The 22,774-nt window shown below is 38.3% G+C and overlaps 1 protein-coding gene across 1 annotated transcript in view; it reads right to left on the bottom strand.

Moving 5' to 3' along the window:
* Positions 1–22,774, bottom strand: part of OPHN1 (oligophrenin 1) — a 296,207-nt gene that overhangs the window by 76,617 nt on the left and 196,816 nt on the right. Inside the window, exon 16 of the mRNA XM_041000958.1 lies at positions 4,375–4,459. Within this exon, the coding sequence (XP_040856892.1) occupies positions 4,375–4,459 (85 nt within the window). The remainder of the gene's footprint in view (positions 1–4,374; positions 4,460–22,774) is intronic.

The following is a 22,774-nucleotide window of genomic DNA, read 5'->3' as shown; positions in this document are numbered from 1 at the left end:
ACAAGATAGAACGGCTTCATTGTGTATGGATAGTGAGAGACCTAAGGAATTGGTTTTAAGTGAAAAAAAAAAGAATTGATTAAAAGATAGGTAAAGATGCTAAATTAGAGAAGTCTCAGGGTGCATAAGGAGAGATGATTATGAAGAAATGGATGGGGAGTAGAGGAGTGCATTAAGCTACCACCTGTAATGCTGGCATCCTATATGGACAGAGATCCAAATTCTAGCTTCTCTGCTTACAAACTATCTCACTTATAACATACCTGGGAAAGCAGTAAGAAGATGGCCCAAGTACTTGGAACTCTGAACCCACGTGAGAGACTTAGCTGGATATCCAGGCTCCTGGTTTTGGCCAAGTCCAGCCACTGCCATTGCAGCCATTTGAGGTGTGTACCAGTGGATGGAAGATCTCTCTCTTGATGTGTCTCTATCTATTCCTGCCTCTCTCTCCGAAAATCTACTTATTAAGCAAACAACTGAAAATTTCTAAAGTGGATGCAGTACCGTTCCAATTCTGAAATTCACATACATTGATCATGAAAACAGGGAGGGGGATGTGAAGCCATGAGAAGAGAGCGGCAGAAATGGTCAGGATTGATAGGCAGTTTTATTGGACCCTTTGGTATTTCTTGTTTATCCAGTATGGTATGTAAAAAATGAAATGGAATCGAATCAGTGACAAAGGCAGGAAAAGTCAAATATTTCCTATGAAAATTGATAGTTCCCATCTCTGCAGAGGAACGGAAAGATGTGGATTGACGAGGCCAACGTGGTTACCTGAGGAAATCATGAATTCTATTTTTGTGTCTAAACAAAGGTTTGCTGTGCAACTAAAGGTCCAATATATGATGTGATGTGTGTAACACAAAAACCAGCCTATTCATTTTTGTTTCCTGCCTCAAGTAAACACTTGAGTTTTCCCTCCCTGTAGTTTAGTAACAAGAGAATGATGCCCTGGGAAATAACCAGACATGCCACAGAGAGTTCTGCCAAGAGCAGCCAAAGAGGTAAGAGAAAAGCCAAAAACAAGTGATACAGCAGACTCAAAACGAGGACAAAGTTTTCTGGAATGCTTGTTAACTGTTTCAAATGCTACAAAAAAGATCAAGTGAGGAAAAGACTGACAAGTTCTCTTTGTGTGCAACACTGAGGGCATCACTGATGGCCTTGGTAAAAGCAGTCCGACGGAGCAAAAGGGGTGAGAGCCAGATTACAATGAGATAAGAGTAGCGGGCAGCTAACACATGGAGGCGGGAGGTTTGTACATCTTGTTACAAAAGCTTGATTGGAGGTTTGGAGTATCTCAATTGACATTCTTACTAAAGTCTGGACTCAAATAATCTACAGTAACTTCCAAGAATTTAGCAAGAGCCTTGAACTCATCAGTGAGTTTCAGACTTTCTATCCAACTACCTGCTTAATGTGGTGCTCCAATTTCTTCAAAGGCACAGAGTTTTGAATTATCCAAAACCCAACTTATTGTCTCCCTCGAATCTAGTCTTCTTTGTGTTTCTCAAATCCATACGTATGGCCACCACTTGGTTGAGTAAACCACAGACATGAAAGTCTCCCATTCACCTCCTTCTCCCTAATTCACACACCTAAACTCATAAATATTTTTTTTCCTAAATCTCTTCAATATGTTTATTTCTACAAATCTCTATTGCTAACCCTGAGTTTTAGGAGGAATATCATCTCCTGCCTGAGCCACAGCAATAGCCTGCTCACTGCTTTTGACCTCTATCTGTATTGTCTTCTCCTAATTCAATCTCTCTATCATCTTTGTGCAAAATACAAATCTTACTATGCAATATTCTGCTTAACATCTTTCATTATATTCCCACTCTTTTTAATACTAACATAGGGGCTCAGCACAATGGCTCAATGGCTAAATCCTTACTTTGCATGCACCGGGTTCCCATATGGGTGGGTACCAGTCCATGTTTTGGATGCTCCACTTCTCTGTTTTTGGCCTGGGGAAGCAATGGAGGACTACCCAAAGCCTTTGGATGCTGCATCTGTGTAGGAGACCAAGAAGAAGCTCCTGGTTCCTGGCTTTGGATTGGCTCAGCTTTGGGCATTGTGGCCATTTGGGAAATGAACCAGTAGATGGAAGATCTTTTTCTCTGTCTCTCCTTCTCTCTGTGAATCTGATCTGCCTTTCCAATGAAAATAAATAAATCTTTTTTAAAAAAACTAATGGAGATCTTCATTTTCCAGAAGTCAAATTAGACCCAGCATGCTATGATCCCTGCAGAGTTCCCCCTCCCTTTCTCTACTCAATTTTACACCTGGTGAGATCTTCCAAGTAAATGCATCCATTCATCACATTTTGTCAAATCTATACATTTATTATCTCCTTTCTGTTCACCTTCCCACCCTCGATTAAATCACAACTTCTTTAAAGGCAGAAATCATATCTACTTGCAACTGCATGCCTCCTGCCTAATATTGTTTTTGACACAGAAGAGGTCAGTATTCAGGCAATTTTTATTGAATGATTTACTGATTTAGAGATGTGTATTACTGGATCGTATTTATACACTGAGAACAAAGAACCAGTTTTTATCAGAATATCTCTTTCATTCATTTATTTACTTATCTCAGAGTGAGGGGGGAGGGAGAGTGAGTGAAAAGAGGAGAGTTTCGGCCCATTGGTTCATTCCCTAATTTCCCACAACAACCAAAGCTGGGCCATGCCAAAGTTGAGAGCTTAGAACTGAACCCAGGCCTTCTAAGTAGGTGGCAGGCATCTGACCAGTTGAGTGATTACTGCTGCCTCCCACATGAGCATTAGTCTATATCACCAGGAAGCTAGTAGGAAGTTGAGTCAGGAAGCAAACCCAGATATACAAATGTGAGGTGCAGATATCTTAATCAAAGTCTTAACCCCAAGAACCAGCTTAATGAGGAAGGCTAAAGATGCAGGAGAGAGAAGAAACATTGTTTTGAGTACTTTCTGGAAATACTTTTAAGAAAAGGAATGATTAAAACAGATGGAGACTCACTCTGAAAACACTACCCTGCAGAAATCTAAAAAAGATGCCAATCGGCTGGTTTATAGCAAGCCTAATGGAAGATTATCTCTGGAGTCACTTACAGGAGATGCTGCCCACTGACGCTCTCATGCTCAACCTTTCCATAGGGCTACAGTGCTTATTATAAGATGAGGCAAGAAGGAAATAATGTAGGGAAGCCTTAAATTATGTATATAGATATTTAGATATTTATAAATATATTTACATATATGACATTTTTACTCCTTTGAGAGAGGTTAAAGACACAAATAACTTGCTCCCATAATTCTCATTATTCCTAATTTTCTAAAAATATTAATAACAGATTTGTCTTTACCAAAATGCCCAAAATGCACAACTCCTGGAAACAGGAGGAGAGGAAGATGATGTCACACAGCAAGGTTGAAATAATGATAGCTGTAACCACAGATGTTACTAAGTGGGGCAAGAGGTGTGTTTCAGTTTCCTCATCTGTAAAATGAGTTTATCACTCACAGTACAGTTACTGGGAGAGAAAAAAACACACAATGGCACTGTCCATGTAAACAACTAGCACAGGACACTGCGCAGAACAAACCCTCGCATAGCTCTTCCTTCCTTTTCAGTAAATGCAGAAGGAATAGTTCTGGGAAGAACATTCGTGTTTACCTAAACTCTCAAGATTATACTATAACAGAAAGTTGTTTAGAAGTAATATGTATTGCTTCTCAACTTTTTGGCTAAGATCAAAATGCAGTAACAGTAGATTTGTAAGACCCAATCTATTTTAGATTACTGATATGGACTTTAAGTATCAATCTTAATGAGTAAAAGGCAAAGTATTTGAAAATAAGACATTTTTAACACAAAATACGTTACCTACTACGGGACATAAATGAATAGGAACAAAATATAGACACACATGTTCAAACACGTTAATTCTTGTTCAAAGGCAAACTGATGTTTCAAAATTGCTGTTATCCAGTAAAACATGCTATCAAAGCTAAATTGTAAAAAGTCACGTTTTTACTAGTGCATTCATCATATCACTCCATCTACAAATAGCAAAACCTCAATTACTTCATGGGCCCAGTTCATAAAAATATTACTATATTCTAAAAATATTTTGAAAGCTTTTTTTGTCCAGTAATGATTCTATCATTTATGCCTCCTTTGCTTAAATTTTACAGTTAAATAAGAAGAAGTCTGGCAATGCACTCTTCTTCATCAGAAAAAAAAAAAAAAGAAATCCTAGTCATTTGTTTGCTTGAGCAAATCTACTTAAACTCCTGAATTCAGTACCACATTAGTTGCAATCACCACTTCGACTCATTTAATCAAGCATAGAAATCAAACTCCCAAATTAAAGCAGGCATACCTGAGGTAGAATTTTAAAGAGCTGGTGATTGTCTTAATGTCCCAGTCACTGTTATAAAAATCAACATCTCCTGGGCACTTGGGATCTATTGAGAAGAGGAAATAAGAAAAGTTAATTTTCTACAATATCTTACTTTTTACAACCTTTTCAAAGAAAAGTGCGTTACCCTATTATGCCCCATTGTCTATCCATAAGACACTGATACATTTCAAATTGAGTAATGAATATAGAGCTTTTGGTAACTTTGCAATGCACATTATGTTACTGAAATGTTCACAGAATTGAAAGCTTGGGAGTATTTAAAACATAATGACTGTAGCCAGTTTGCAAGAAATCAAAACTTGACAAAATGGAAGTCTTACGGTGTTTCAAAATGCCCTTGCATTTTGCTTTGGCATGTAAGGAGCATGGAGGCTACCTGTCCCATGCACAGAAAGAAAAGGCTGAATAAACTGAGCTAACTCCTCCTAGATCCATCCTAAAACTGAGGTCATAGAGCAAGCCACTGCCCCCAGCAACAAGGATACAGAACATAGCAAGCATCAAAGCATATTAGAGCAAAGAAGGAAAGGGGCAGAAAACTCCTTAAGAACCAGTACCCATGCCAAGAAGATCTACTTTGTTATGGACAAATTGCTAGTGGCTCAATCCACATAAACCCGAGCATTTAAGACTCCATAGGGGTGAATACATTCAGGGGGAGGGGACCGCCACATTTTCGTAAATTAAACCTGAACGTTTAAATCTTTTAGATTCTCACAATAAATATTAGCAAATCCATTCATGCTTCCAGACTACAGAGAAGAACAGAAATAATGTAGCCATTTTAAAATATACCCTAAGCCTTCTATTTTTTAGCAAGACCTGCCCCCCAAAAGAGAAACTGTTTTTCCAGACCCCGGATTATTACAATCTTATCAGAACTAACTGATGCAGGTGAAGGGAAACCATCAACTCCAAACTTAGCTTGCCTTCCTCAATCTCCTAGATGGGGAAAACAATAAAAAAAAAAATCTGAGGAATGCAGGGCAGTGGCACATCTCTCACTAAACATCACGGCCCAGATCACAGGTCTATGAAACACTTCCGCTCTCTGGACATCTTATCGCTTCATCAGCAAGGCTTCTTTATAATAACAAGGAAACATGATCAAAACAATTATGCTTCCCAGATGATAAATATTTAAGAAGTCTCACAGGAGACAAAAACAAGGAAACTAGGGGGCAAGTTTAACTTTTATCATTTACAGTTAACAACACACAGTAAACACAAATGAAACCCTAGACACACAAAATAAAGACCTATACATCTCAGTCTCTTTTCATCATTTTCTCATGTCTGGCTTATCACAAAATATGAAATGGTATACTGAAAGACAGAAAACACAGTTTGGAGAGCCACAGCAACATCAAAATGAGATTCAGATAGGACAAAGATGTTGCAATTATCAATCCAGTAATTTAAAACTGCTATGATTCATAAGTTAAATGCTATAATAAATAAAATGACAATATTCAAAGGAGATGGAAATATAAGGAGATGAAAACTTTAACAATCAAAAGCAAACTCTAGAAATGATGAACATTATAAAAGACATTAAGAATGGCTTTGATGAGTTCATCAATACACAGGGCACAGAAGATGAAATAATCAGTGAGTCAGAAGATATGCCAACACAAAGTTCCAAAACAAGAAAGAAAAAAAAAAAAAACACCACAGAATATCCAAGAACGCTGAGAAAAATAACATGTATAAGAAGCATACAATAGAGGGCCTGGCATGGTAGCCTAGCGACTAAAGTCCTCGCCTTCCTCGCACATGCTGGGATCCCATATGGGGACTGGTTCGAATTCCAGCAGTCCCACGTCCCATTCAGCTCCCTGTTTGTGGCCTGGGAAAGCATCTGAAGACAGCCCAAAGCCTTGGGACCCTGCACCTGCATGGGAGACCCGGAAGAGGCTCCTGTCTTCAGATCAGCTCAACTCCAGCCGCTGTGGCCACTTGGGGTGTGAATCAACGGATGGAAGATCTTCCTCCCTGTCTCCTCCTCTCTGTATATCTGATTTTACAACAAAAACAAATAAAAATTTAAAAATATATACTAGTATTATAAGGAGAGAAAATGAATAGGGAAAAAAGAAATAGTAGTAATAGTTATAGAATTTCTGAAAGTTAATGCTAAAATGCGAAGCACGGATAAGGAAGCTCAGATGCCAGGAACCAGGAAATTACGCAAGAAGAAAATCTCTATGTCAGAATCTCATACCTCAAACTCAAAACAAACAAATAAAAGCAAAACAAAAGCAATCAAAACACAAATCTAAGGATCTAAACAAAGCCACAAAGCCCCCTGTTCCTGTGGAGGAACACGGATAAAAATTATATACAAGTTCCCTTCAGGAATGATACAAAGAAAGTGGAGTGAAATTATTGTGTTAAGGGACAAAAATGTGACTTTCAAACACTCAGCAGTTTCCTCCCCAGGTTGAAAGGAAGCAGTGCTATGGCGAGTACAGCTCTGTCTCAGACCCTCTCCTTGGCATGGGACAGAATGAGCAGGAGATAAGCTCTAGTTCTCAGCTGCTCTGGAAGGAAAGAAGGAACTAGAACAACTCTCTGATGCGCAAATCTCTCGAGCTGCACTCCAAGGGAGTGGAATCTAGCCCACATCTCTCAAAGAAACAGCATGACTTTATAATAATCTCTAATTTCATTGGAATCAGTAATCATAAAGATGTCAATTTGGCAAAAATCACAGAATTTGACAATACTTAGAATTTCTTGACTTTTTGGTGTTTTTTTTTTATTTGTTTTTATTATTTTTTGAAAGGCAGAGTTCCAGAAAGAAGTAGAGACAGAGATCTTCCATCCACTGTTTCACTCCCCAAATGCCTGCAAAGTCTGGAGCTGAGCCAATCGAAAGCCAGGAGCCAGGAGCTTCTTCCATGTCTATCACAAGGGTGCAGAGGCTCAAGGACTTGAGCCATCTCCCATAAACCTCTTTGGCCATAAGCAAGTAGTTGGACGGCACTGGAATCATGCCCAGATGGGATGTCAGGGCCACAAAAACAAACCCAGCCTACTACACCAAGGCACCAGACCCATTACCCAAAATTTCTAATAGGGGTTATTGAGAAAGAACTGCTACATAAAACCAGTCTAACAAGACTGGAAGAGATGAATCTTCAGTCTAATGCACAGAATGCAAAACAAACAGCCAAGAAAAATGAAGGAACAATGAAACATGTTCCAAATAAAACTATAAGATAAATCCTTAAAAATCAACCCTAACAAAAAAAATATACGATACATCTGAAAAGAACATTTCCAAAAAAGAATCATAAAGACTGTTTTCTCAGGTGAGGAGAGCAATACATGAGAAAAGAATTTAACATACGTCATTGAGTAGAAGTACATAATAAATGAACTAAAACTTTCAATTCAGGGGTTATACAGCACACTAGATCAAACATAAAAAGGGGGAGGGGACGACTGACAAACCTGAAGATAAATTATGAGCAATCAACCAATCCTAGCAGCCAAAACAATTGTAGAGTTTTAAAGGACCTGTGGATGCCCACAAGAGAGTTTTATATGCATTATTTTGCTACAGGAGGCAAAAAGAAGGAAATGGACAGAATATAAATTCAAAACAATATTGGCAAACATCTTTTTAACTCGAAGAAAATAGAAACCCTGACACAGCAAGCTCAATGGGCATCTAATACGCTGAAGCCCAACGGATCCACACTAGAACATTTTATTAACAAATTATCAAAAGTTAAAGACAGATATGGAAAGTTACCAGGGAAAAAATGATTTATTACATACAAGGAAGACTAAGAAACTTTCAAAAGTTCATAAAAATGTGTATTGCTAAAAAGTGCATTTAAAAAATTTTTAAATTTTTGCATCAAAATAATTTGACCCTTTATTCAATTTTCCTAAAACAGTTTTGAAATATTCTCTTACCTGAAGATTGTTCATCAAACACCATGTAGGCCACAAGAAAATGAGATGATATATTCAAAAAAGCAAAACAAAGAAGGTTCAATCAATACCATACACAGCACTCCTGTCTTTCTTTTTTTTCTCTTAAGATTATTTATTTTTATTGGAAAGTCAGATTTACAGAGATAAGGAAAGACAGAAAGAAAGATCTTTTGTCCGCTGGTTCACTCCCCAAGTGGCAACAACAGCCAGAGCAGAGCTGATTGGAAGCCAGGAGGAGCAAAGGGGTTGTTCCGGGTCTCCCACATGGGTGCAGAATCCCAAGGTTTTTGGCCATCCTCGACTGCTTTTCCAGGCCACAAGCAGGCAGTTGGGTTGGAAGTAGAGGAGCTGGAACATGTACCAGTGCCCAAATGGGATCCCAATGAATGCAAGTGAAGGACTTTAGCCACTAGGCTACCACACCGGCCCCAATCCTGTCTTTCAAAAATAAAGGTGACAATAATTTTGTCAGATAAGCAAATACTGAGCAAATTCATTACCACGTAATTGCCTTACAAGAAAAGTTAGAATAAGCTCTTCAAACTGCAAGAAAATGTTGCTATGTGACAACATGAAACTGATTTTTTTTTTAAAGTGTCTAAACTCAGCTCGTGTTGTAGTGGTGGTGTGAAAATCAATTATATCTCTAACATGCAGGTTAAAAGAAAAAACTATCACAATTATGATACTGTGAGAAATGACTGAAATGCCAAAAGATACAAAATGTTTCATCAAAAATAAATTGTGGCAAGGGTAATCATGTAGAGGTTATTCAAGTGATTAAAGTTAAATTATCAGCTTAAAATGGACTGTTTGTAACATGTTTTACAGAAGCCTCACAAGCTAACTACAAAGGAAATTTTTTGAAGATAACAACGAGGAGGAAGAGATTCAAAGCATAACACAGTAAAAAGTCAAACTACAGAAGGAGATGGCACGAAAGGAACAAAGGAAATACATCACAACACAATGGAGAGAAGAAGCGACAGTAAATCCTTATTTGCCGATAAGTACAGATAGTACCCAACTCCAAATGGATTGACTTAAACTTTACAATGTGATAGATATTCAGTGAATACCCAAGATTTTGAATTTGATCTTGTCCAGGGCTAGCAGGAAAATTATGCAGGAAAATACTCTTCCATCCTTGGCAGCACCAGTGAGTGGCAGCTCCCAAGCAGCCACACAATTGACTATAAACAGCTACAACTGGAAAGTGTACTAGTCTGGTAAGCTATATAGTTTTGCAGATTAGAAGTATTAAACACATTTTTGACTCGCAATATGTTCAATTTATGGTGAGCTTATTGGGGTATAATCCCACTGTAAATTAAGACCCATCAGTACTTTGAAATAATGTATTAAATTATCTACACAAAAGACAAGGAGGCTGGGGGGGGGGGCGGTTGTTCTGCTTTGTTTTGAAATTGCTTTTACAATCCTAGGCTCAGGGAATTCCCCTTCCACCTTCCCCATTCCCCCCACCCCTACTATTTCGGATAGATTGTTTTTAAAAACTGAACAATACGCAGCCTACAAAAAAGTTATCTTACCTCACATGATGCAAATGGATTGGAAAGAAGGGAAGGAAAAACACATTCTAGCCAAATGTAAACCAAAAATTAGGGGTAGTTTTGCTTATATAAGACAAAATAAGAGTTTAAGAGATACACTCTTATGTATTAACAATAGGATAGCCCAATATCCCATTTTCAACACTGACAAATCATCTGGCAGAAAACCAGTAAGAAAGGACAGGTGTTTAGACTGGTCCTTGAGATGCTCATATTCAGAATATCTGTGTTTGATTTCCATTTCTGGTTCCTGAGTTAAGAGTTCTCCACTACCACAAACTCTGAATGGTAATGATAGCGTTGGCTCAAGTGACTGAGTTACTGCCATCCATATGGAAGACCCGGATTGAGTTTCTAAGCTCTCAGATTTGGCCCCAGCTATTACAGGCATCTGAGAGCAACCCAATGAATGGGATCCATCTCTGTCTATCTGGCTCTCTGCCTCTCAAACATTAATTTGAAATATACTTTAGAGCAAATGGATCTAAAGCTAATTTATGGAACATTCCATTCAACAACAGAGTACATACTCTTCTCAAATGCATATGGAACATTCTCCACAATAAACTGTATATTAAGCCACAAAACAAGTATAACAAATTCAGTAAGATTAGAATCATATCAGTCATCTTTTGTGACTACAATGGCATGAAAGTAGAAAGCAATTACAGGCAGAATCTTAGAAAATTCATAAATATGCATAAATTAAACAATACATTCCTTACTAATCATTTGTCAAAGAAATTAAAACTAATAAGTATCTCAAGACAAATGAAAATAAAAACACCACATAATAAAAATCATATTACATGTAGCAAACATGGTTCCAAAAGAGAAATTTAGAGCATAAATGTTTCTACCAAAAACAAAAAAGATAGACTGAAATAACTTGACACTATACATTAAGGAATCAGAAAAATAAGACCATGGTAAAACAAACTTATAAGAAGGAAGCAAAAAGAATAGGATAGAAATAAACAAAAGAGTCTTTAAAAACATAATCTGCCAGCTCTACCTTCAGACCAGAGATGGTCTCCCCGAGAAACCATTGAATTTATCTGGACAATAAGATGCTGGACTCTATGCTTGGTAGATGCTTGCAATGAAAGAATCTTGACTGGATTTGAACCGTAATACTGCAACAAGGTGGAGGAATCCATCGTGGGGGGAAGATATGGGGAGGGGTTGGGGGAATCCCAGAGCCTATGAAACTGTGTCACATAATGCAATGTAATTAATAAAAAAAATGAGTACCCCTCATGGCATATTTGGTTAAGCTTCTACATGAAGCACCAGCATCGTTTATGAGTGCTGGTTCGATTCCCGGCTACTCTACTTCCCATTCAGCTCTCTCTCTCTCTCTAACTCATCTTTCAAATAAAAATAATTTTTATAAAATAAAATATATCTATATAACTGATTTTTTAAAAGCAGATTTTAAAAGATACAACAAAATCAATTAAAACGTCCTGGTTTTGAATTCTTTCAGCTCTGGTCATTGTGGCCACTTGGGGAGTGAACCAGCAGATGAAAGACCGTTGTCTCTGTATCTCCTTCTCTCTCTAAATCTGCCTTTCCAATGAATAAATAAATAAATATATACATATATAAAGTTTTTAAAAATTATATTTTAAAAGTCATAAATACATATATAAATTTTTTTTAATTTATATTTTAAAAGTCACTTGAGGGCCCAGCGTGGTGGCCTAGTGGCTGAAGTCCTCGCTTTGAACACGCCAGGATCCCATATGGGCTCTAGTTCTAATCCTGACAGCTTTACTTCCCATTCAGCACCCTGCTTGTGGCCTGGGAAAGCAGTCGAGGACGGCCCAAAGCCTTGGGATCCTGTACCTGCATGGGAGACCTGGAAGAAGCTCCTGGCTCCTGGCTTCAGATCGGCACAGCACCAGCTGTTGCGGTCACTTGGGGAGTGAATCATGGGACGGAAGATCTTCCTGTCTCTCCTCCTATATATATATATGACTTTGCAATAAAAATAAATAAATCTTTAAAAAGAAAAAAAAAATGTCACTTGAGATACACACATCCCATATTAGAGTTCAAGTTCTGGCTCCATTCCCAATTCCAACCTCTTGCCAATATGTACCCAATACGTATGGCTCAAATATTCAAGTATTGTTCTCTACTGGTCATGTGGAGAATCAGAATAAGTTCCAGCTCTTGGCTTCAGCTTGGCCAAGCCTCAGCTATTGTGGGCATTTGTTGAGTGAACCAGTGGATGTGAGAATTCTCTCTCTCACTTGTGCTCTCAATCCCTTACAAATAAATTTTAAAAATTAAAATAAATTAAATGTCAGAAATCATTCTCTATGATCAGCTAGACTTTATCCTAATAATTCAAGAATACTTTAGCCAAAGTTTATACATATGATATGCCTCATTAAGAAAATAAAGGAAAAAATAGCATGATGTGGGGTCAGTGTGGTGGGGAGCATGCTCATCATTTGCCTGTGGCACCAGCATCTCATATTGATGTTCATTTTTTGGCGGCTCCATTTCCAATCCAGCTCCCTGCTGACAGCCTGGGAAAGCAGTGGAAGATGGCCCAGGGTCTTGAGCCCCTGCATTTGTGTGGGATTCTTGGAAGAAACTCCTGGCTTCCAACTTCACACTAGCCCAGCTCTGGCCATTTAGTCCACTTGAAGGATGAACCAGTGGATGAACTCTGTCTCTCCCTCTCTTCCTTGTAATTCTAATTTGCAAGTTAAAAAAAAAAAACTTTAAAAAAATCACACATCTTAATAGACACAGAAAAACCATTTGTCAGAATTCAAACATCCTGATAATAGACATTTGGCCCAAAAGGTAAGATGCTCATGAGGATACCCATGTTTCACATTAGAGTACATGGATTTGAGTCTCAGTTCTATTCCTAATTTCATATTCCTACTAATGCAAACCCTGGGATGTAGCACAAATAGCTAGGTTCTGTCTGTTCATATTTGAGACCTGAATTGAGCTCTTGGAACTCAGGTAATCTAATCTTGGGCATTGCAAACATTTAGAGAAGTAAACCAGAGAATTTTCATATTCTCTCTCTCTCCCTCTAATATTTTTTTTAATTTAAAAAAATTAAAATTCAACCTAATTTCATGACTGAAAAGAAAGCTTCTTAACAAATTATACATTGAATCAATGTACCTTAACACAGCAGAGGTCATATATAAAAAATGCACAGCAAACGTCATACTCAATGATGAAATACTGAAAGGGATTGAGTATCAAACAGCAAAATCTCTTATATAACAGTGTTTTCTGAAGTACAACACATGGACGACTTTTTTTCAGTAATTATTCATTTTTGTTCTTTCTGCTATGTGGAAGCTAAAAACATCTCAATCTGGACACAGAATCGTGATTACTAGAGACTGCGAGTGGTAGGAGGAAAGGGGAATTTGGTACCAAATTCATAAAACCTCAATTAGCATTTGAAATTGCTTTATGCACATTACTCTCAGGTGAAGCAAAACCCATTAGTGAATCTGCTTTTAAAATGAAATAAATAACAGTATAAATGGTATATAGGTACCATGCAAAAATTGTTACTATGGTTTTAAAGAACAAAGTTTGTGGAACCTGTATTTAAAGAACAGTTGGGGACCTGGTGCGATGGCGCAGTGGTTAAGCTCCTCGCCTTGCATGCCCCAGGATCCCATATGGGCGCCGGTTCTAATCCCGGCAGCCCCACTTCCCATCCAGCTCCCTGTCTGTGGCCCGGGAAAGCAGGCGAGGACGGCCCAAAGCTTTGGGACCCTGCTCCCATGTGGGAGACACAGAAGAGGCTCCTGGCTTCGGATCAGCATAGCATCGGCCGTTGCGCTCACTTGGGGAGTGAATCATCGGACGGAAGATCTTCCTCTCTGTCTCTCCTCTCTGTATATCTGCCTTTCCAATAAAAATAAAAAAATAAATCTTAAAAAATAAAAAAAAGAACAGTTGGAAGATGACTGTGATAATCGGAATGACAGATAATAAAAACGTAATGTAGGAGAGAGAACAGAGTAAGGAGTAGATTTTTCAAAATATTTAGGGGATAAAATTGGTCAGACTATGTGGATTAAACATGAGGTTCCTAGGTGTGAACAAACAAAATAACTGCCATATTTCTGCACAGAAATCTAAATTTCTATGGCTTTGTTAATAAAAATAAAAGGAAGAGAAGCCTTTTGTTTTTGTTGATTGCTAAGGTTTATTTGGGTGTTATGAAATGAGTGGAAAGAAGAAAAATGTCTTCTTAGCTTGAGAGGTAAATAAAGTTCCTTGAAAGATATGGTAGTCCATCAAGAATAGTGGGCTGGTGCCCGGTAGCGTGGCCTAGCGTGGCCTAGCGGCTGAAGTCCTCGCCTTGAACGCACAAGGATCCCATATGGGTGCCAGTTCAGATCCCGGCAGCTCCACTTCCCATCCAGCTCCCTGCTTGTGGCCTGGGAAAACAGTCGAGGACGGCCCAAAGCTTTGGGATCCTGCACCCGTGTGGGAGACCTGGAACGAGGTTCCTGGCTCCTGGCTCCGGATCGGCACAGCACCAGCCATTGCGCTCACTTGGGGAGTGAACCATCAGACGGAAGATCTTCCTCTCTATCTCTCCTCTTCTCTGTATATCTGACTTTGTAATAAAAATAAATAAATCTTTAAGAATAGTGGGCTGGAGATAAAAATGTTTATCACAATCCGTTTATTCACAATCACATGAAGAGATGAAGAGAAGTCTATAGAATTCTGGGAACATCATGATTCAGTAATACACAGGGAAAGAGTACTTTCAAAGGAGGCTGGGAAGAAAAAGCAGAAAAGAAAGAAGAAAACGCATTAGAGAAATCTATGGAGGCAGGAGTATCAGGGGCCCATTCAGCATAAACAAGCCAAGGTTAACTAAGAGTAATACTAAGAAATGCTTCTTAAGGCAAAATAAGTTATCGTTCCCAATAATGACAGGGTGGAGAAGGGAGCAGTAGGAGAAAAGGACTGAAAATTCGAGGGAAAGAATCTATGCACAACTGGAGCTCTGAACACTTTAATGTGCACACAAGTCACTTGAGGGTCTCACTGAAATGTAAATTCTGATTGGGTACATGAGAGGTGGAGCTGCAGATTACAAAATTCTACAAGCTCACTGGTGAAGCTAATGCGGCTAGTTTTCACGTCACCCTTTGGAAAGCTATGGATGAAGACAATTCTTTGGCTAAGGGGGCATGTAGGTTAAAGTGGATTTTTTTAAAGCTTATATATGAGGAAGGTAATTGGCCATGAGGAGAGCAAGCAGAGGAGAAAGTGAGATTCCAGTACGTGAAGAGGACAATTCATGGTGCAGAAACCCCAAAGAGCAAAGATGACGTCAACAGCACTCAGTTGAATTAGCTCAGATCAGGAGGAAGGGTGCTAAGGATTGCAAAACTACATGAAGGGAGCAAAAAAGAATGGCTACAGATGCAGGTTCAGAATTTCATACCTGATGGCCTAGAATAATTGGTGTAATATGAAATGGATATGATAATCCCACCTTCAAAAGCATAAGTCATGGATGTAAAAAAAAAAAATCAAGAGCAATGCAATCAGTGAAAAACACATTATCTGTTTCATGGTGAGTATTTCACAAGATGCTCCACTTCTACTTTCCTTGAACTCGATCTATATTTCCCTAACTTCGTGTAGATAACTAAGCACCCTACTTGACACCAATACTGTGCACACATGCTTGCTACTCAATGTCTCTCAGCTTCTCTGTACACCTGCAGAGTGTCCAGCAGGAGGTAGAATCCATCCTTCTGGAATAAGGATAGGTAAGGATGTCCTGGTTCTAAAAGCCAAATTTTCAATTACCGGAATTATGAAAAAAGCATCCTATAATATGTTAATAATGGTTCCATTATGAAGCCTTCATTGAGCAAAATCTTGATCCTACCCAAGGTCTATTCCATTCTCAGTGAAAGTAGAGTCAACAGTAATTTAGCTGTGTATTCCATTTAAGGCCTTCAATTTTCTTAAGGAACTGTCAGCACCAATTACAGTTCAGCTGACTGTAAAACATGAGTCTGAATTTAAATGACAAGATAATGATCTCTACATTCTAATTACGTCTCAGAGAATGACAACTCCAGCTCAATGTTGGCTAATTCTTTTCTAAAGATTTTATTTGAAAGGCAGAATGAGTGACACAAAGAGACAGAGCGAAATAGAGATCCACTGCTTTTAAACCCCAAATGGTCACAAGAGTCATGTCTGACCAGGTCAAAGCCAGGAGCTCCACTCAGGTATCCCATGTGGGTAGAGGGGACCCCCCCCCCGCCCCCCATGCTCAACCTTCCCAGCCAAATTAGCAGGAATATGGATTGGAGGTGAAGCAGCCAACACTTGAACTAGCATTCTCATATGGGATGCTGGCATCACAATTGGTAGCACTAGCCTCTTACCTATTTCTTATACATGTTATTTGTAACAAGACAGTCTTTGTGGAAATATTGTCTGAAAATAAGGCAGCCTGTCTACACTTCAAAGTTAGTGACTAGTAACCACTCTTTTCCACTCATGCATTTTTCCTTTGAAACCATGGTTAACCATGGCAGTGTTCATTAGAATAATATTTGCCTTTATTCTTATTCATTTGGACCTGAAGGTTATTTGTGAGAGCTCCCATGGATATCTTATATACAAAAAGTTTATTCCCTGCTTTGCTATGATTCAACAGAAAGAACAAAGTGAAAATGTTATTAGATCGAGGCAACGTCAGTGTAGTTCAATCGAAGAGAAACACTGTGATGAATCAGAGTAGAGCCAGCCATCAGACAAAGCACTCTAAGAAACCAAAGATTTTAGATATTGGCTCTAAGTTCTCAATGTGCTCAAAATGTAGCTGCAGTAAAATGCAAACAGTAATGAAGGATAAAGTTTATTCTTAGTCTAGGTATAAAAGAACGCTTCCTTAATCTAATAATAATAATCTACAGTGACGTGCTGGGAATGACCAGGTCATCACAAGGAGGGGAGTCCTGATTAGCTGCATGGGTCACTTCCTGGGCAGAAATATTCCCACTTCGGCTGATTTGAAGTGATCAACGTGATGCCAATGGATGTGAATCTGAGAAAAGATATGCATGATCTCATCCTGTGAGCTAAAATGAGTTGCCTCCAATACGTCACTGAGTCTGTCTCACATGATGAGCTGGCATCACCATTTAACAGTGAAAACACTAGAAGACTAGGTCGGAAGCCATAAAATGTCTTCTTTCAGGTATTATTACTTATTATCTTTCATCATTACTCATCATTGGGTCAGAGTGTTTAAAATATTCTCAATTCTAGCCTCCAGAAACATGTAAGATGCTTTTCAAAATGACCATTTGTGTTCTCCTTCTTCAATAAATTACAATCATCGGAGATGAGTCTTGATGGATTTTTTTTTTTAATAAAACTCTCCAGGTGACTTTAATGAATAGTTGGGGTGGCAAGACACTTAGTTGATTAACATCATTAAAAATAGATGTACAAACAGAGAAATTCAATTTATTGAACAACAGGGTCTATTAAAACTCACAGTAAAAGAACAAAGATACAAAAATCATAAGCATCCCATATGCTAGCAATACACAATTCAACATTGCAATAACACCGTGTTTTGTATGGGATATTTATATGACGCTAATGTGAGAATGAATATCCATAACTATTCATGACCCAGATAAAGAAAAACAACAAAAAAAGACTTGCATAAATAAAAAGGAATAATTGTAATACTGGACAGAAATACTAAATATTGCAAAGTTAACAACTTGATTCCAATTAACTCAGATTTAACCCATTCCAATATTATGTTTTATGGAACATAATAAAATAATCCCAAAGTTTATATCAAAGAAGAAACTAGAAAAGCAAACAAAAATCAAAGCGATAATTTTGGGGAATTTGTGCTACTTAACATGATAACAATTAATGGTGCCACAAGAATAGTTAGATCAATGGATGGGAAAATGGAAAGCTCAGGAGAAGTCCATTGTGTAAATTTCACCACATAACATATAATAACAACAATGTTTCAAATTGTAGGGATTGTTCAGTAAGTGGAGCTTCTAAAATTAAATATATGGGCAAAAAAAGGAAAAGAAAAGCTGAACGTATTCTGGAGCACAGCATGAATATATTGCAAGAATGGTAAGTGCTAAAACCTGACACCGAGATGTCCTTGTGAGAGCTGTACTTGATGTAGAGCCTACACTAAAACTGCATCCCAAAATGGAGTCTACAGTCAGGTACTACAGCGCATCAGAGTCATACAGGACAGCTTTATAAATGTATATCTCTGTATTACAAAGTAAGTAGTTAGTTAATGCAGTCCCGCATGAGGCCTTGAAGTCTTGTCATTTAAAATCTGAGATCTCAAAGGTGATTGATTCTAGGGTGAGATTGGTTTAAGGAGATAGCGTCTTAAGATTGCTAAGCTTTCTGTCATATAATGTGAAGGATAACAAGATTGTGAGTAAAAATGATCATGGAGGGTCCAGTGCAGTGGCTCACAGGCTAATCCTCCACCCATATGGGCACCGATTCTAGTCTCTGCTATCCCACCAACTATACAGCTCCCTGCTTATGGACCGGGAAAGCAGCAGAGGGTGGCCCAAGTCTTAAGCTCCCAGCAGCCACGTGAGCAGCCCAGAAGAAGTTCCTGACTCCTTGCTTCCACTGGCAGTTGTAGCCATTTGGGGCATAAACCATCAAATGGAAGACTTCTCTGTCTCATCTTCTCTCTATAAATCTGCTTTTCAAGTAAAAACAAATCTTTGTTTTAAAAAAAAATCATAGAAAAAAATCTTACCACCATGGAGAATCCCCATCCCAAAAGAAACAAACAAAACAAATAATTGTAGAAAGCTGCAACGGTTCAACTAAAACAGAGGAATCATATCAAAATCTTTCAATCCATTCAGATATATATGATTGATATATGTGTATAGATATATAGATACAGAGATAGATATAGATTAGATATAGTTGTAGATATAGATATAGATTAGATGTAGATATAGATATACAGATGTCTGTGAAGATTCTGGAAGGAACAGAAAGACCAGCTTTGATTATTTCTGTTAATAAAATTGACCGAGTAGGAGGAAAGAAAAAACAAGTGACTAACAGAAAGTCTAGGCAGAAATGAGCCCATCAGACACTGACACAGTCATAAGGACAGGAATGACTAATGTGAGGATTGATTCGTTTTAGCAAACTGAAGTCCTGTCAGCTGTATTTTAGATTTTGCTCCCTCTCCTTCTTCAATTATAAAACTCAGGGAAGCAAGAACATCAGAAATGAAACAAAACAATTCAACCATGCAATAGCTAACATTTTAGTCATTTAGGCAGTGGAAGATTTTTAAAGAGTAAATGCCTAGTATTGGCACATGGTACTAGCACTCAGCAGGAATGCCAGTTGTAAACACCAGGAACAGCCGTACCTGCCAGTTATTCCAGAACAGGTTCATGACTTGGATGTAGAAAAGAAGTGCACTGTATGAAAAAAACAAACAGTAGGGACTACCCTGGTCGGAACCTTAAAATAGAGCCACCTATGGCCCATTGATTGCCCCTGGATTTAAATCAGACTGAGATTATTAAGAATGTTTACAACCTTCAGGTGATAAGTCTTGCTTGGCAAATTTATTCAAAGTGCTTGGATACTTTATAAAGTTCACGGAAAATGGAACTAAAAGATAAATGTACTTGGTGCAAACAAGTTTTAAAATGCATGCAGTTTTTATTGTAATATACATTTTGCACACCTTTTGAAGCCCCCTCTCATATATTTGAATCAATTTATACACAAACACATCATTACAAAAAAACCCTAATATGCTCAGTACAGGAAAAATTATTTGATGAATAATGGTTCAATTTTTTATCATAATACAGTGTATTCATTAACACATTGGCAAACATTTTTTTAAAGATTTATTTATTTTTATTTGAAAGGCAAATTTTTCACAGGAGGAGAGAGAGAAGAGAAGAGAAAAGAGAAGAGAAGAGAAGAGAAGAGAAGAGAAGAGAAGAGAAGAGAAGAGAAGAGAAGAGAAGAGAAGAGAAAGAGAAGAGATGAAACGAGATAGAGGATAAAGATCTTCTATTTGCTGGTTCACTTTCCAAATGGTCACATGACTAGAGCTGGGCAGATCTGAAACAAGGAACCAGGAGCTTCTTCCTTGTCTCCCAAGTGGGCACCAGAGCCAAAGGCCATCCTCTACTGCTTTCACAAGCCACAAGCAGAGAGCTGGATCAGAAGTGAAGCAGCAGGGACCCACGTACTTGTGCCTGCATAGGATGGTGGCACTGCAAGAAGAGGACTAGCTTGCTATGCCAACATGGCACTCGTGCAAATCATTTTTGATAATATGGGAAATGGTGGCCATGTAAATCTCAATCTCCAAACATGTTGAACACAAAAAAAGAGATACAGAACTGCAAGAAAAACATAAAGTCTCAAAGCCCATGCTCTTCACATAACAAAAAAGAAAACATCCAAAATGTCAAATTACTCATAAGCAGGAAAGTAAACACCAACCCCCAGCAAGCTGTCACTCATATTTTGCAAGGTCCAAGGGAAATGGTGGTAGAAGTGCATTAGTAAGAAAAGAAGGAGGCTCAAGGCCTAAAATCAATCTCTGCTCACTATCAGACAGAGACAGTCCACAAAATGTGTGAAAATACAAAGAAACTGTCAAGGCAGATCATAGCACTTAGAGAAAAGCTTTCTAAACAGCCTCCGAACAGCAGCCCGTGCAAGATACCACCTCCAGGGCGAATAAGCCAAAGACACTGAAAAGTAGCTGACCCAAGAGAAGCGAGGCACAAGAAGAAATTTTAGGCAGCACTGTGTCTTTCATAAAGCAAAAACACAAGTAAACATAAGGAGACATCACTGAAACACGCTAACAAACAAACTTGCCCACATAACTTTCACTAGACAACAAATCACCCGAACAAATAACTCATATGACCAATGAGGTTGATCTTATAGATACATTACCAAGTTTCACACTTGGATAATAAAAACTCTATTTCCCGACTGCACATGGAACTCACAAAAACTGACCATATATTAGATCACAAAGAAGGTGTCAGTTCGATCTGTAAAGCTGAAATGCACAGATTGGTAAATATGATGCTATGGGTGATAATACATAACACAACTTTGTCCTGCTTTACAGCTAAAAAACAAAGACCCCAAACTCAAAACCAAGCTTATTCTTTCCTAACCTGACACTGATGGATAAAACAAATGAGCTAAAGGGAGAACAAGCGAATTGTCAGAAAGACTGAGAAAATTTCCTGGGTTCTTTCTGACTTAACTTTCAGTGAAAATAGACCTTCCTTAGCACATTGAATATTGAATGCTCCCAAAAGTTCAACCTGATACCAGGCTGACGGGATTATTATGTTTATTATATGTGGGTAACTGGACATGTGGGTATGTGCGTGAGTTAGTTATTAATAGGAAAGTAAAATCGGCACTCGGTCTTTTTAAATTCTTTGATGTTATATTTGTATAAATTATAATGATCTTTTATTAAATTAGCAAAGGCATGACTAATATTTCATTAATGACTAATCCCTTCTTGTGACAGGCTTTACTCATTTTGAACACAGTCTAGGAAGCAATATTTTTCCATTAACGCTTCCATGTTAGATTCAAGCAGAAACTAGAATTGTTCACCAAGAAACTATTCCGCTCACAACAATGATGCCAGGTTTTTCAGAACTTTGCCAGAAGGTTCTCATTCTGCAGGTGCGTATCTCATATTGTTTAAAACACAAGGGCCCTCAGCCAGAACCCAAGGGCAGATATAGCTGAAAACATGAGGTTGTTTTCATCATGCCAACATGGTTCCTGAAGAATGTTGTTACCTGCTTCCCTTCCTCTGTCACGAGGACCTCAACTTGGCCAGCACCGGAGTGTGAAGCGGCAAAAAGCAAGACACACGACGGGTGGATTACTCAGTTGGGGGTGAGACTTCAGGATTATCGTTGAGCTCTGACTTGAAAAAGTGGACGTGATTAGCATGTGTAGCCACATGTGCTTGTACAGTTCAAGGAAAAGGGGGAGAATAACAAGGAGGCAGTGTAACACCTGAGTTCCTTCACAAGAAATCCAGATAGAAAGGACATTTTTTCTATGAAACCTTGGAACTACTGAATAAACCTAAAAGAACGGACGATTAAAACACCGCACTCAGACAACTTGTACATCACCGGGGGAAGTATCATCTCCGAATGATACTCCTATAATATGAACAGTTTGGAGTTAGGGAATGCAACCCAGCTATACCATACTAAATAACTGAAGAAAGAAAATACAATAATAGTCAACGGGCACTGAGGACTTGCTCCATGCCAGATACTACTTAAATATTTTATTCATTTTTTTAACATAGTTTTCCTTCACAATAATACCACAAATTAGATGCTATTGTGATGGAGAATCTACAGCTGTGGAGAAATGCATTGAGAGAGAAATGATTTGCCCAAGATCACAGTCATTAAATTGTGAATTTCAGCTGCAAGCCAAGTCTGAACAATACCTGTGCATTTAAACCACTGTGTTATCAAAACTAAATAAATCCACAACCAAGGACCTTACTTGGCTTACTATATATTAAAACTGAATGTGTATATTCAGAGAAATATTATTTCCTTCCCCCCAAAAAAACTAACCCTAGAACTCATCAAGCCTTTTCATCAAAGTAACAATTTAGGGTTGACAATTTGATCTCATAGTTAAGACACCTGTATCCCACACCGCAGTGCCTGGGTTCGATACCCACCTTTGACACT

The sequence above is a fragment of the Ochotona curzoniae genome, unplaced genomic scaffold (assembly GCF_017591425.1).
Source record: "Ochotona curzoniae isolate NIBS_2020 unplaced genomic scaffold, NIBS_Ocur_1.0 contig_1274, whole genome shotgun sequence".
NCBI classification, from domain to species: domain Eukaryota; kingdom Metazoa; phylum Chordata; class Mammalia; order Lagomorpha; family Ochotonidae; genus Ochotona; species Ochotona curzoniae.
Note: the sequence above shows the minus strand (reverse complement) of the source record. Positions and strands in the feature narration are given on the sequence as shown.